The sequence below is a fragment of the Genypterus blacodes genome, unplaced genomic scaffold (assembly GCF_046128005.1).
Source record: "Genypterus blacodes isolate CSIRO-AG114 ecotype Tasmania unplaced genomic scaffold, CSIRO-AGI_Gbla_v1 ptg000027l_1, whole genome shotgun sequence".
In the NCBI taxonomy this organism is placed as follows: domain Eukaryota; kingdom Metazoa; phylum Chordata; class Actinopteri; order Ophidiiformes; family Ophidiidae; genus Genypterus; species Genypterus blacodes.
The window spans coordinates 162,550-178,164 of record NW_027466840.1 but is presented as its reverse complement, the minus strand read 5'-3'; the positions used below and the strand labels follow the sequence as shown (position 1 = coordinate 178,164).

The window sequence follows — 15,615 nt, the reverse complement described above, 5'->3', positions numbered from 1 at the left end:
GGTTGGAGGTAGAGGTTCATGCTGAAAAAGTGAAAGGATACAACATCAAGTGATTGATTCGCAATGAAACAGGAGTCACTGTGGTGACGTATAACTTCCATTATCAAACAGCTGACTAAACTTCCAACTTTAGCCCATCTTACAACAACATCAGTTTTGCTGATAATGCTTAAGTACGTCACACCTTGAAAAAGACCAAACAAGTAGGTTCAAAGATATATTTGCATGCAAAACTGCATGCCCACAGCTATTTAGCCTTTCCAGGCAGCAGAAATCTCTGCCGATATCGGAGAACCTGCAGTGGTGTCTTATCGATCAAACCACCTTTGCTGAAATAAATACAGAGACAAAAGGTACTGCACAGTCAAGCCGGTACTAACTTTAGTAGAAGTCTGAGTCCTGTTCAGCTTTGGTGAAGGTCAAAGGGGCTACGTGTCCTGTCTCTTTGCTTCCCTTGCTGTCAGAGGGTAAAGCACACAACAGGGAGCTTGTCACACAGGATGCAAGCTCCTACCATGCCCCCTTGTGCTTTCTCTCGCTCCTTGCCCCCCTCAATCATAACTCCCTATTTTGGAGCGGTACTTGAGTCGTGCCCACACCTGGGACCCTCTTGCCTCCGTGCCATTTCTGTCACTGGATCATCTGCCGACTTTTGTGCATTGCCTTAGTGTTAAATCGGAACTGCCTGGAGAACAAAAAGAGTCAAGGTAGCTTTGAAAAAAATAAGCAGATCAAGGTCCTGGGCTATAAAAAGACGACGTCTCTAAATGTTTTCTTATGCAACAATTTCTATCCCTCTCACACATTTCTTCTGAAGGCGACATTCCTCGGCACACAGAAGTGAGTATTCTTGTTTGGAAACAATAGCAGGCGTGCTTCTGAGGCAACTGTTAAGCTATTGCAAAGCAGATGCTTTTTTCTCTCGCCAATCAAATTAACACCTACACCTCCCCTCTCCTCCTTCATGCTGGCTTTGGCTCATCAGTCTTAAATAGCACGAGGCCTTTTTTGCATTGTTCCTTTGACTTAGTCAGAGGACAAGAAGCTCAAATAAGTCAACACAGAAGTAACAGTCCTATCAAGCATTAATCATCAATATTTTGGGGCCATAGACATTTTTTTTTAAATGTGTATGACTATACAAAAAAAAAAAGAGAAGAAACGGCTATACAATAACAAAAAACACTCTCTGATGTCTCATAAATGGGTCTGCGCAATTATATTTCAGAGGATCTGCAAAAACAGGGTGAAGACTGAGCTATTTTTTCCCCCTTCTGAAGCTTGTGCTAGACCGAATTGCAAGAGAAAAAGCCATCTGTGTCTGACTCTTATCCCTGGTTTCTCTAGAGCCAGGATGAGCCTGAGCCAGCAAATGTCAGTCGGATAAAGACAGCGCCTGACAGACAGACATAGGAGTTTTGTCATTCCGTGTGTCATCCCTGTGCGAGCGAGCCCCATCTCTGCCGGTCTCGAAAAGCCCCGAGATGATGGTGAAAGCAACATTCTGCAGGGTGAACGTCAGGTTGTGTAACTTCTCCACAAGTGCCACATCAGATAAAACATGGAGAAAGCGCGCTATTCTTGTGTCCCTGCGGCCTTTGAGAGCTTTCATTATTGTCTTATGTGCTGTGCAGCGGGGTCACCATGGAAACACAAAACACATCTACCGTTTCTCCACTAAAGGCACAGGGTTGTTCAACAACAAGTTTTTTGACGTGCTGGTCGTGTGTGGAGTCAGACGAAATCTTAAATGATGTGGGTATTTATCTGAACAAATTATGTTTGTGCTTTGTATATGCACAAAAACAACAATTGCCTTTTTTTGTCTCGCTGTAAATGTCACTTGTGTAAAAGGAACTGCAACCAGTGCTGAAACATTAGTGGTCGCATCGCTGATCGATGCGTTCACCTGGGAAACAAGAGTATGGATTGTCCGAGAGGAAAAGCTCGTCTTTGTGGACATTGCTCATTGCAGAGTATGTACGCTGTTCTCGACTGTGGTTACACGGGTGGAGCATCAATAGTATTTGTCAAGCACGCACTGATAAGAATACAAATGACTGCCTTGGGCTTGCTTTAAGGGTGGTTTGTCAGAACAGCTTGTAGTACAGAACTTATGGTAATGTAGTCAAAGTGTTTCACAGTTGTCTGCTTTAACTTTCTTTGTCTGCCACTGTGTTGCATTTTCTGTTTATATAGGACACGCTTGTGTTCCATTGTGCTTACTATTATTCATCCATATTTTGTGTCTCTAAATTTAAACTCTAAGTGAATAAATAAATACTAATAATAACAATAAAGCATTATTAAGTCAATAGATGGACAGATGACATAAAAACACAGCAATTTATTTTGGATCCAGAGGAAACCACCAACAAATGAATGAATGAAACTACTGATCCAATCCTGCTGAGCCTGAACATGCCCAAAACATGCATCTCTTTGTGCATTACACTTTCATGACATGACTCCTTAACCATATACGTGCCTGTAGGATTTGAAAGATGAGAAGCCAGAACACTGATTTTGAGGTGCAAGTGCATACATAAAAGGCTTTGGTGGTTTTCAAAAAGGAACCACTACCATGTTATTCCTTGACCATGAAAATGTACCCAGCGCAACCTGAATGGTCTCTCCATGTTTACTCGTGGGCGTTGTTTATGTTATGTTTATCTGCATCCAAACCAGATGTCACCTTTCCGTGGTCTGTTATTAAGTTGGATGTATTAATTATGAAGAAATACACAAGAATAAAAAAAATGTCTATTTCACAATATTGACAAATCTGAAATGAGCAAATTTGACTAAAAGATCTCTACAATAGATCCTTGGCTCCAGACCCACCTTTCCACAAAACATCCTACAAAAAGATCAATGACTTTTTAGTTATCCTGCAAAAACAGAAACTGCTAAAGCATCCCTTTATGTACCGAGCAGGCAGTGATCCTTGCTTTTTATGCCTAATTGGCTACATGTAATACAAAGGGCATTCAGGAGGTTTTGATTCAAGGTTCAAGAGGTTTCTTTTTTTTCCACAAGAGCATGAGCTTCTGACATGTGCAGGTATCAAATAAAGGCAACCCTTATCCAAGGCCACATTTCTGAGAAGCACACTCTAGTTAAGAATGGTTCTTAGTTGAAATACAGCTGAAGAAAGCACCCCCATCTCCACCTGTCAGGCCATCGTGGATCGGCTCAAACCCATGCGTCCTTCACCTTGCCCCATCCTTTCCTCGCCTGTGACCTCCTGCTGCTTCCATTACCTGCACCGCCCGCGCGACCTCGAGCGCATCCAATCTCGACGGTTACATAACAAAAGGCGAGCATGGAGAAGATTAAAGGAACAGAGGAAGAGGGCGAGCACGGCGGAAGAGATTGAGGAGTGTCAGGTTTGCAGCTTGAAACTAAAACAATTCTGTCATGTTTATGGCATATATCTTTCCCGCACCTCCGTCCCTTACTGCCCTCCCGATCTCAATGTGTACCTTAACTGTACATGACACATCACAGCGTTTTTAGCAGGTCAATTTTCCTCAATCTCACTACAAACCACACATCATTCCACCTCGGGTTTAATTTCACTATATATAAACATGAAACAGCTTCAAATCGGGAGTAAAGAGATGAGGCGTATGATCGGAGATGATGAGTGATACTGAGAGGAAACGCACAATTTACTCAGCGAAACAAACAAAACGCAAGACTATCATCTTGTTGAGATACAGAAATTGACACGCAAAACCCTTATATGGCCCCAGCGTGTACAGCCATGATCCTACTAGCTGGCGTGTGTTACGTATTACTCACATTATCATATCCGCCTCACTAGAACGCTACCATGTTGGAGAATACACGCGAATGTGTTTCATTTCCACTAATATATTATAATACACCATTTACTACAATCCATAAGGAAACAGTGTGGGAAGGCATGTCTGTGCATGCCATGATTACAGCACAGGCACTGTAACATAATATGAAGGTTGAAATCCATGTATCCTCTTAAGTAAGCTCAGAATCTAAACTAGAGCTTAACTGTGCAGATATTAAACTTCTGTTACCCAGAGTGATAACAAGCAAATGCAGAATATTGCTCCAAAAAGGCACTTGAGACAGTCAAAATTGCCTCTTGTACATCCATCTATGTCCAAAAATCCAAAAATCCTATGATTTTGAAGAGCGTCCCTACCAATGCAGAGAAAAGATATTGTTCAAGGCAGATGGTCTTTTTTTAACAGGAGGAATCTCTCTGTTTCAGGGAGTGAGGCAGAAAAGCAGCACCGGAGGCCCAGCCCATGACAAAACAAAGAGATTAAATGACCTGTGAATGTGACTTTCCATTTTTTCCATTAGCCCTCACTCAACTTGGAGACCTGCTGCCCCCTTCTGGAGGATGGTGAGACACCATCTACCCACATACAGTAGGTGCCTTAATGTCTGCCTTTCTATGCTCACGGCTGTGACTTGAGTGATTGTAGTTCAACATAGTTTTACTTTGAAACCTGCAATCATTTTACTCATCTTTACATCCAGGTTAGTGATGTATTAGACATTATAAGCAGCATTGTATTCAAAAAGCTGATGGGAGTTGTCTCAGTTTGTATCAGTAAATCTCCCCTTCTCCAATTACTCATACATTAATCATCTTTATACTTTCCTTGCCGATGGAAATAGCTGAAATCTGCCCTCATGACATACAACAAAAACAGAATGCAAATACGCTGGTCCCCCACTGAAGTGAGAACTCAGTTTTGGCTCGGGCCAAATGTCAACCAGCTCAAACAGATGGTGTGAAGCGCCAGGCCGAGTGGCTGACCTTGGTTGGTAGGGAGTGAGATGGGAGGGCAAGACGAGGCGTGGTGTGTTTGTGTGCTCATAGCGGTGACCGTTCAAAACCTCAAGTGGCAGAACGGAAAGGGGAAGTAACGTCAGGTCAGCTTTGCAGGTGCATTCTGGCAGACAAATGTCAAGACATGAAACAATAGCATAGGACTGAAATATCTGGCGCATCTTTATAAGTATGTTTACATTTATACAATATTTTCTGACACGGCTCAATTATTAAAAAGAGAAATAGACAGGTGATGAAAGAGAAGAGAATGCAATTTCAGGCAATTTGCTTTTTCGTCACATCCTAAAAAGCGGCGTAATTAGTATACCGCCTCTATACCCTTACAGGATTTCTTAATGGTAGTTATGGATGCCAATGCCATTATAATGAGTTCATTATAATGGGATCTTTATGATTCTGTTTTCCCTGTGTCCATGCACCACTAACTCTGAATTGCCTTACATTAACTATGTAACATTCTACCTTGTCAAAGACTAATATCAGCCCTTCTATATAGGATCCCCTGCAGTATACAGTGGCTATTATTTCGAAAGAGTGAAAGAGATTTCCTTGCCCACTAGCAAGCTATTATGGTGAATACCAACCCTTTGCACGCCTACAGCAATGTTTACCATCTACAAAAAGTGAAATTCCACCAACATTGCACTCCACTTTGTGCTGCCAAGATTGCTAGAACAAAATGCGTTGTTTTACCTTTTTAATCAGAGGATTTTAGAGCAAGAAGCAAAAAAAAACAAAAAAACAATTCTATATCCAGCCTATCTCCACTTCAGGTAAAGTACGTAAGGGGAGGTTGGTGAGTAGTAAATGGATAAGTGAAATTCACTTTGGCACCGATGCCTATGGCTGGAGAGAAGGCAATTTCCTCCAGTTCTGTTCACCGCTGCACAGCTACTGCTCAACCTTGGACACACACCAGTGGGTCTGAGATTGTACTGTCCTACTGTTGATGCCATTGAAAGGAAAGTCCTCTACTGCAGCAATTGGTTTATTAATAATATGTTTCTGGGAGCTGAATTGGTGTAGATGGGTTTAATATCGGTTTAAAACCTTTATCTTCGGTGAAATGAGTGGTACTATTTTTAATGACCGTGTCGGAATATTCCTTGTGGATAGCGACGATGACCTCTTAAATATAAGTGAACTTAAATCTAGAGTAATAATGATGTATACAGCAATGGAGAAATATAAAATAATGATAGCGAGCCTCACTTCAGAACATCCTCCCGAGTGGAGTGCCTCCTTTGATCAACAAATTGTTCTCCTGAAAAGCCTCTGTTCTTGAATTATCTGGACCGCTGAAGTGGAAACTGAATTTTCCGTAGACCAAAGCTTCTTAACAGAAACGAAAAAGTATCAGGGGGAAACAATAAAAAGGTGTGAAAATGACACAAATTGAATAAGTGCGCGCGTGTGTGCGAGCGGGGGGGTTGGGGGTGTACGGCCATATCGCTGATGTGACAGAGGAAAAGTAATCAAGGTCTTCCGACATTACAGCCGAGCACTGAAGAGGAAACACTTTCTCCATTCTCTTCCTTTCTCTGCACAGATTATACAATAGAGGAAAGTATGGAGCTGCCCTCTTATTGCTATTTTTGCAACTCTTGTATTTATCTATCCAGCTCAGAGAAATCAACGACATACTATGCATACATCATAGACGTATATAGACATACACTATGCACTCATTGTATAGCAAAGGAATTGCAATGAGAAGCCACCAAGAAAGCCAAAGGGGGGTCGATAACAGCCAAAGAGGAACTAAGTGTTATTACACAGACACAAAAGAGAACCATTTATCAAGTCCACCATAACACAGAAACGCATTCCGGTATGGCGCTGTAGAAGTGTGGCTGCCCTCGGACCGAGCTGCTAAGCCGTTGCCGTTTCTCTGTAAATTGCCTTTTAAACACTGTCAAAGGCAGCCCGTTTAAATTACCCAGCCCGATCAGCGTTTGTCGTGATTGCACATAAGTACGCATTTTTATATTCATGCATATTCATATCGATTTAGCCTCTTCAGATGCATTTGAATTCATTAGGAATGCTCCCCCTTTAGCCAGCAGAGCTAACAAATGAGCGTTGATTTTCCCCATCTGTGACTTTCCATGACTGCTATGTGCCTTGGAGCTCGGGTTGTTGTCTGTAATACGCCAACACCGCGATATCCAAACAAAGCCGTGATTACTCTGGTAAGACATGTTCCCTCAGTAGCAACACACGTACAGCCAAGTCCTTCAATCCCCTTCCCCCCCACACACACACACACACACACACACATACACACAAACGGGAGGGCACTTTATATCAACTGATGAACAGAATTTGTGTAAAATTCATGTATCTCATTCTATTATTCTACTATTCTATTCTATTATTGTACACTTTTCATACCATGCAGTGGTAGAACCCAACAGACCTTTTTTGTGTCCACATGATCATGCATACCAATAACCCTTTAAGTTGACAGTGGGTAGGGGAGTCAAAGTTGGAGACATTTTATTTACGGGCAGAGATCTTGGTATCAGCTGCCTGGTAAGGGGAATATGTTTAAAGTAACACAGACATTACCTTAACGGGACCATTCGCATTGTTCCCAATTTCATGAGTGCAGAAGCAAATCTGTGCAAATATTTTTCACTGACTATTTTTCACTTTAAGATTCAATGACACGCAATTTCACACCAGCAAGCAGCAGCAAACACTCTTTAACAGTGCCGAGCTCGAAAGGCGTGGGGGAACGGAGCAAGTTAGGCCACTTCATAGACTATGTAGCTGGTAAAAAACAATTAAGATTACAATAGAAATGCCCTGTAGTGCAGTCGGTTAAGTTGCCAAAATGTATGGTTCTGAGGTCATGTTGCCACAGCTGACATTTGACTATATTGCTGTTGTTATAATTAAAAATGATGTGATGAAGACACCCAGGTAATGACATTCTGTAGTAGGCCCGTTGATACAGCAATTTACTTTTGTATTTTGATGGTAGAACTCACATACCCACTTCGGTAACATTGGTAGTCCCCAGACTGCACTTCGCCAAATACCAATCAATGTCATAGTTGAGAACATGATGAAATTAAAGTACGAATTTGAAGAAATGATATGAATGATGGATAACTTACCATTGCCTCATCCTGAGAAAGACCCTGCTCCTGATCTTGGATGAACACTTTAGCCTGTATTTCATCCGCTGTTAAGCTGTGAAGTCAAACACAAAACAGACACAGATAACGGTTTTAAATGACTTTGATCATCCCTGAGCCATTAACATTGATGTTGAATTGTTACTGAATTTCATTAAACAAGTTAGGGTTCATACTTATTTCCCACACACTCTTATAACTTTGATGTGCTCCACATATGCAAGTTTAGTGATAAAACTTTTTGAATCCAACTCTGCTGCCAAAAGAGAGAAAATATTGGAGTATGGGGTCCACGGCATAATCATTACACTCCAGACCATATGGATTATGCTTCACAAGTTGTTTTGGAGTCATTTCATGGATATTTTTTGGTCTTTTTTTTAACTTCAAGAAACCAATCAGGAGACAGGAGCAAGTTCTGTGAAGAGTTATTCCTTTAATGTGTGTAAGGGCTTGGTCATCACTATGGAACATATTCTGTGGCCGTCTGACTAGATCAAACAACCCTTAGTGTGTGTGTGTGTGTGTGTGTGTGTGTGTGTGTGTATGTGTGTGTGTGTGTGTGTGTGTGTGTGTGTCTATGTTGATCCTTTTGATCAATATATGTTGCACCGCGCACAAGTAAACTGACGAATCAACAATGTCTGATCACGTATAAAGCCTGCAGACTGATGATCAAAACATAGACGTTGTGTCATAATTTAAGACTCTTTGCTTTCACCTTCTGATCTAGAGTGTGTTCATCTCGTTCTTTCTATAATCCAGTCCACACAAAACAAAATAAAACCATCTGTTGCTGTTCCATCCTGTAATTGGTTAAATAACCAGTTTGTTGAGAATCAACACGTTAATCAGTGTTCCAAGTTTGTGAAACACACTTCTGGTGTCACACTGGGTAGGGGGTATGGGTGTGTTGCTACCCGCTACCCATATTGAATGCAAAAAGCACACAACTATGAAGAATAGGACACATCTAAAAATACAAAAGATTTCATTTATATGGTAGTTTGTTATTTGACCAAAATAGATCAAAATCAGATTCATTATTTGTTTCTTGTTTGATGGTTGTCACTTTAATATTCAACTTCGGTGTTCATTGTTTGATGGTTGTATTTGTATTATTCAACGTCTGTGTTCACGTTTGATGGTTGTCTTCTTCTATTTGACATGTGGTCATTTGTTATTTGATGCACGAGCATTCATTATTTGGAACTGACACAAAATATGTTCCATACATCACAACCACACGACAGATGTTATCAAAGACCACAAAGATCTTTTCATTGGCTATTATTCCTAACAAATAAATTTGCATAACTGAATAATGACTGCATAGCCGAGATCAATCTAGGGAGCCAATCAAAAGAGGAACGCCAGACAATGCAAATGAGATGAGTTCAACTACATAGGATTAGTTTATGGTGCTGGAGTGGAGTGGAATGAAGTGCTATAGCTCTGGCAATGTCGCATCAACAAAGTTGGCAGGGGGCCCAATCACAGAGAGCACTAGACAAGATGTTTAAATAAGTGTGGGGAAAACACACAGTTAAACATTCCTCAAACTGATAAAGGGGGCAGATAGAACACACAGAAAGAGCTCAGAGGTGTGCTGTACGCCCATTAATGCACACAGAGACGATGGCATTAAAAGAAGCAGGTGTTATGCGCTGCACTCCTGAGCTGCTCCGAAACAGAAGTAATAAACATGAAAGAACACACACACATGCGCACAAATCCTGACAGAGAGGAGAGGGATAAAAAGCACAACCTGTTCGTGAGCCTTTGGGAGGCTCCATCACGGTTCATTTCCTGAAGCAGTTGGTAGACTATTTATAGGCCAGCATACTGGTACCAGTTAATCCTGCACTGGGCTGCCAAGTGCCTGCCAGCTGGCACAGTGGGGGCACTTGTGTGTGACGTTCGGAAAGGTTTAAGATGAAATAATGTAGAGGAAGTCCGCAGTGTAAATACACTAATAACAGCAGTGTGTGGGGGGGGCATGTTTTGTTTTTTCCTTGAGACATTGTTGACCCATACGAGGTGACGGAGGCTCATGTATGCTTATTCTATGCAGATGTATATGATAACACGGCCTGAACATACTGAGCCACAAGTCGTAGAGTACATTTGCATAAAAACACAACTTTTGTGTCTTCAAATATGTACTCCAGAGTAGATCCAAAACCTTGTGAGAACCTTATGAGATTACTGATAGTCAAATAGACAAAATTTAGATTAGGTTACAGTTTAAATGAGCAATTTATTATCAGTGAATATGCATTAAAGATAATTAGCAATTCCAATTGAGTGGATTAAGAATGCGGTACTGTTTTGCTAAGTGCCATTAGGGACAAAGCCAAGAGCTTTTTTGTACAAGATAACAAGTCTGCAATGTGCATGCTAATCTGATTCAAAGTCAGCAAAATGGCTGGCAATGTGCAAGCATTGAGCACACCACTGACTTTGGACATTGCGTTTATCATAAAGCTAACTAAATCAAGCTTGACACTGGGGTGTGTGTGCCACAGCGCTTTGCAGGGAAAATGGTGATGTAGCACGCATATACAAGACCTCCGCATCTTGCCTTATTCAAATGGACATCAATACACGTCCTGCTTCCTGATAGCCAGCTCCCCCGAAACCCAATGACTGATTGACTGAAACAATGGCTGCGCAAAAATAAGCGACACTTGCAGAAATTTCAGCTTAGTAATGTGTTTGTTTAAGCGCAGCCAATGAAGAGACAACGCTTGGGATGGAGGGGATAGAGTGGATGGATCGAGGCTGGGGTGGGACGGGATGGGCGGGGGGGGCTGAATAATGGTGCACATCCAGGCTCAGGAATGCATAAGTGGGCACACAGCGCTCCCTGGAAAATCGCTGCACAAGCAGTTCATCCGAGACACAGCCATATGTTTTATAGCGTTTTCAGTTTACTATGCCCAGCCCTGCTTCCTTTCCTGGAGAATATGCTCAGTTAGCTTAAGCAGTATTGATTTTTTTCCTCTCTCTGTCAGGCGTGTTGTGGGAAGGTGTAGAGCGTGCAGAGGGCAGCCATGGAGGTGGAAGGAACGATGACAGTCTATCATATCTTAGGTTCCTGTTTTCTGCAAACTATCAGCAAACTTATGTAGCTTATTGGTAAGCAAAATGGATTTCCGTGGTTAAACACTGCTCACGACAGCAAGTTAGTCAACTTTGATAGCTGGGGGGAAGCAAGAAAACCGTGAGAGGGCTGACAAGAGAGCCCCGTTGGGACTTGGAGATTAAACGATGGAAATAAGGCAATGAATTGCTTTTAGACGTTTGCCGAAGAACAAATAATCCATTCTGCATCAGTCTCAGGGAGTGAAATGGGTATGTCCAACTTAGACTGATGACATTAGAATTTAGGGTGTTTTTCATACTGACTGTACCACCACAGCAAAACAATGTAAGCGTTGGTGTGGGCATGTTGTTTCAGGATAGCGGTGAAGATGAAATATGAGGCAGGAAGTCCAGTTTGAAGGCTTATTAAATGCCAAGACACAGCACAGCATTTTATACTCCTGTGAGGCAGAATTGCACAACTCTGGGAACTTATCAAGGCCACAATAATTTCCTCCTCTGTCTCCTCTGAGGTAAACAGAAAATTAGCACAATGGCACAAAGTATTGTACCCTGAAACTGTGATTTGTAATGGAATGGCCAAAGCAGGCCGTAGTGGGATGATGCTGCATCACACTGTGGCCTTGCTGATGTTACAGGAAGAGCACGGGGATTCAAATGTGTGCCATCATTGTATGTTTTGTTGTTTTACGTAGCTAGAACTCCTCTGTATGGAGACTCTTCTAAAATCCTGATCAACACGGAAGCACAAACATGCTATGTGATACTGATTTCATTTACGCTTGCTCATTTTGTGTAGTAGTGCAGTAGTGATAAAAAGGAAGCTGATGTTGAACTGGAGGGGGAGCTATCTTCAAGGGCACTCGTCCTACAGAGGGTGACTTGGCAGGGAAAGTTGCCACTCGACTCTAAAGGTAGCGTTCCACACATCACTCTTCACAGCCATTGTACTGCATTTCATTCCAAAACTGCACAGTAGGTGGAGAAATCCTCAACTCTGCGAAAAACACGCTTCTTGCAGATTTCCTCAGTATGGGTTTTCATGGTAATCTGAAGACCGTGACAGAAGACTTTTCGCCCTGACAAGAGCAAAATCCTGAGGGAAATCAAGTTTCACTGTAAAAAAAATAAAAGAAACCTGTGCCTCTCAGAAACCCAGTTCAGTAAATCACTGTTATCATTCTTTTTATTAACATCGAGCAGAACACAGGATCTGAAGAGCTGTAATAGAGCCCAAAGTCACTTTATATGGAGATCTATGTCAGTTATTCTGTGTGTTTTCTGTGTTCAGTGAAAAATGTGGAAAAACACCAAAAATGGAGTGCTAAGGTTTTAAATGGGCTTATACTGTATTTACAATAATTAGAGAAAGTATTTACCTGCCATCTTTATTGCTGTCCAGTACTTGGAAAACACTGGATACTGTGTTGTTCTTCTGTGTAATACCTGTACAGAAGAACAGAAAGCAAACCATATCAATTAAGAAGAAACAGCATTGCAATGGTTCAAGCTTGAAGCATCGCGCAGCGTAGAAACGCTTCATGAGACTTGACGATGTCAGGATAGCCGTCACCAGTCTCGGCTATAAACACTGAAGTATTTGAAAGCACACTGTGGCAGCTTTTGATGCCAGGGAAAAAAGTTGGATTATGAATACAGGGGGTGAGGGAGGAGGGGGGTCCTCAAGCAATCAGGCAATGAGTCAATCACGCTGCGCTACAACATTTGGTTTCCCTGTTGGAAAAAAAAAAAGCATGTCAGGGTCCAGAATGCAATCAGGGGGCTTTGTGCTGTAACGGCTGGTATGACAGCGATTTCCCTCTTTTTCCATTCATATTCACGGGCAGATGAAAAGGAGACGCGAAAACTTCCTCAGGCCCCCCCACCCAACCCCAACCCCCCCCCCCCCCCCCCCCCCCCCCCCCCCCATTCTGACAAGCATGTGACCCCAACTGATTCATTTTTTTTGAGTCACATTCAGCGGAGTGGGAGGGAAAGGAAGTTCTCTCTCGAGTTCAATGCCGAGCGTCTGCTACATCATCAGCAGAACGGGGGACGTAAAGGGGCAAACTGATTGGCCCCTAAGACTGGGGGAAAATCATTTTACATAATGCTAATTGCACATCCGCCACAATTAGCTTTCCGTGCTAATTACGAAACGCTTACTGTGAGATTAACATTTTTCTCTCTCAACATACAGTATGAGCCGCAGCGATGTAAAGAGAGCCGGGGGAAAAGGGAGGCATGCAACAAAATCCGATTCAGAAAGCATGTTGGAATTGAATCTAAAATTAAATCCAACGTGCATAAATTCATTCCCATCATCAATACGATAAGGTTCAACAAAGCAGATTCTTCCCTCTGTGTTGACTCGACCATCTGAGGAAACAACAACATTTGCTAATATTCTCCTGCAACACACAGCATCTGTCATGTTCTTGGCCTATTCTTTGTTTGAAGAGAATTTTACTCCCAACCCCATGCTTGATATTCTCAACCCGTCCACGGCTCTGCGTCTCGCAAAATGAGTGCAGAGGGCGGCGAGAGAAATGGTCTCATCCCTCCCCCTGCTGCAGAGCTGTGGCTATGAAAAACAACCGCCAGGAGGATGGATGGCGACGGGGAGAGACGAAGGCAGAGGATGAGGGAGTTGGGGAGAGAAAGAGCTCGGCAGAGGAAGACTGGGGAGAAATAAGTGGGGAGAAGGTAGGAGGGTGGGAAAAAAAACGGATGTGAGGAGGGAGGTCCGAGACTCTTTAGGCCGATGGCACATATATGGGGCTATGTTTACTAATGGACATCATCACTCATCCGCTCATGTTGCCCTGGCGATAGCACAGCACGCTCGTAAAATAAGGGAGGCACAAAGACCAGAGAAAATGGAACATATCAGCGGGAGAGTGTGGATCTACGCCGAGGCTACAGACCATGTTATCCACACAGACATTTCTTTGTTATTGTAGGTTCTGTACTCTGAGGCGGACAAAACACACATTTGTTTTCTTTTATACACTATGAGCAATATCTCCGGGGCAGGAAATTACCTTTCTGTGGCAAAATTGCTTTGAGATGGAAATGGATTGAAAGGCTGCAGGTCTTAAGTGTAGCAAAGAACTTTTACAGAACTGAGAGAATGTGATACCGCAGAAGTAAAACACCTTGGATTGACGGAGTTTGGGTAATTTAACCTAAATAGTGCATCAAATGGCAAGAATTACAGCATCTGAATCATGCCTGTTGTGTGCTATAATCCTAAAACATTGCAATACAGTAAGAGCAGTGCAGTGTACAGTTACTGGCTGAGTAATCTGGCTTAATATATAAATTCGTAGGGTTGCGATTACAGTGATGGAGCCACCTTGCTGCCACTTTACTCTCAGCATCAACCTGTGGCAGACATGACAGACAGGTATCACAACAACAACAATTAATTGATTAATGGGGTGACAGAAACCGCAGATCTCCAAGACTGGAGTCAGCTGTGCAATGGTAACAAACGCACAACGCAAGAAGCTACACAATTTCATATATTCAATCTTCTGAGGCAAAAACTAAAAATCTCTAAAATGTCGCTTTGTGCCGTTTTGAATTAAAGAAAGTGAAAGGCTGCTTGAAACACTCACTCAAAGCTAAAACCATTGAAAAAAACGATTAAAGGTTCAATTTAACAGCATACTGTATAATCATACATATTTTAATATTTAAAATGGGATTTCTACGGTCTCCTTCAATTGCCCTTTGATGCTGCCTGAGCTCGACATGCATAGCTTTTCCATCTCCATTGCTTACATCCACCTTTTGCTCTCCGTGCATTTTTGTATATGTGTGCAGATAAAAAGCTGGCATAAACACTTTCATTTTTAGCAAGCAAAGAGCTTCCAATTTTGTCTAATATAACATATCATCATAGCAATGTGTTCCTCTCCCAGATGCCACACATGCACAGTTGCAATGGTAAAATGTTACTTATACAGGGTGAGGCCCTGCATCCAGTATCTAGTATATAGGATTGTTTAGATACGTATTTCTTTGGCCTTTAGAAACATAAAAAAAATCAACTGTCTAAGGTGTAAATAATACTATACAAATACAGCCTGTAATGAGTATCTCTGTTTATTTTCAAGAGCCCGCTAGAAATGTATTTTTAACATGTTTGGGGACACCAGGTCTATACTCAACAATTAAGCAACATATGGATCCTTTTTTTGCCACGGGTACCTATGTACAAGTACATGTTTGTAGCTGTTTTAAGACCTGCAAGGCTTATAAAAGCAGTACTTTTGTATCTTACGCAGTGGTGACACCGTGAAAAGGTTGATCATGGGATACTTTTAGATAATAGTGCTGCTTAATGTATAGGGTACGAAAAAGGCAGATTACTCCTGTACAAATTTGCCTTTTCTTGCTTAATACTGAATAGATCACTGCCTCTAGGTCTCCTCTGGTAATTAATTAAATTTCTCTATTAAAGGTGGTAAAAACAATAATAATCTCCCTTACACACCGTAA

The 15,615-nt window shown here is 41.9% G+C and overlaps 1 protein-coding gene across 2 annotated transcripts in view; it reads right to left on the bottom strand.

Moving 5' to 3' along the window:
- Positions 1-15,615, bottom strand: part of LOC142993059 (glucosidase 2 subunit beta-like) — a 93,878-nt gene that overhangs the window by 64,872 nt on the left and 13,391 nt on the right. For both annotated transcript variants that reach the window (XM_076143666.1, XM_076143667.1), the window contains 2 exons: positions 12,486-12,552; positions 7,978-8,053 (listed from right to left, as the gene is read on the bottom strand). In XM_076143666.1, coding sequence (XP_075999781.1) covers positions 7,978-8,053; positions 12,486-12,552 — 143 coding nt within the window. The remainder of the gene's footprint in view (positions 1-7,977; positions 8,054-12,485; positions 12,553-15,615) is intronic.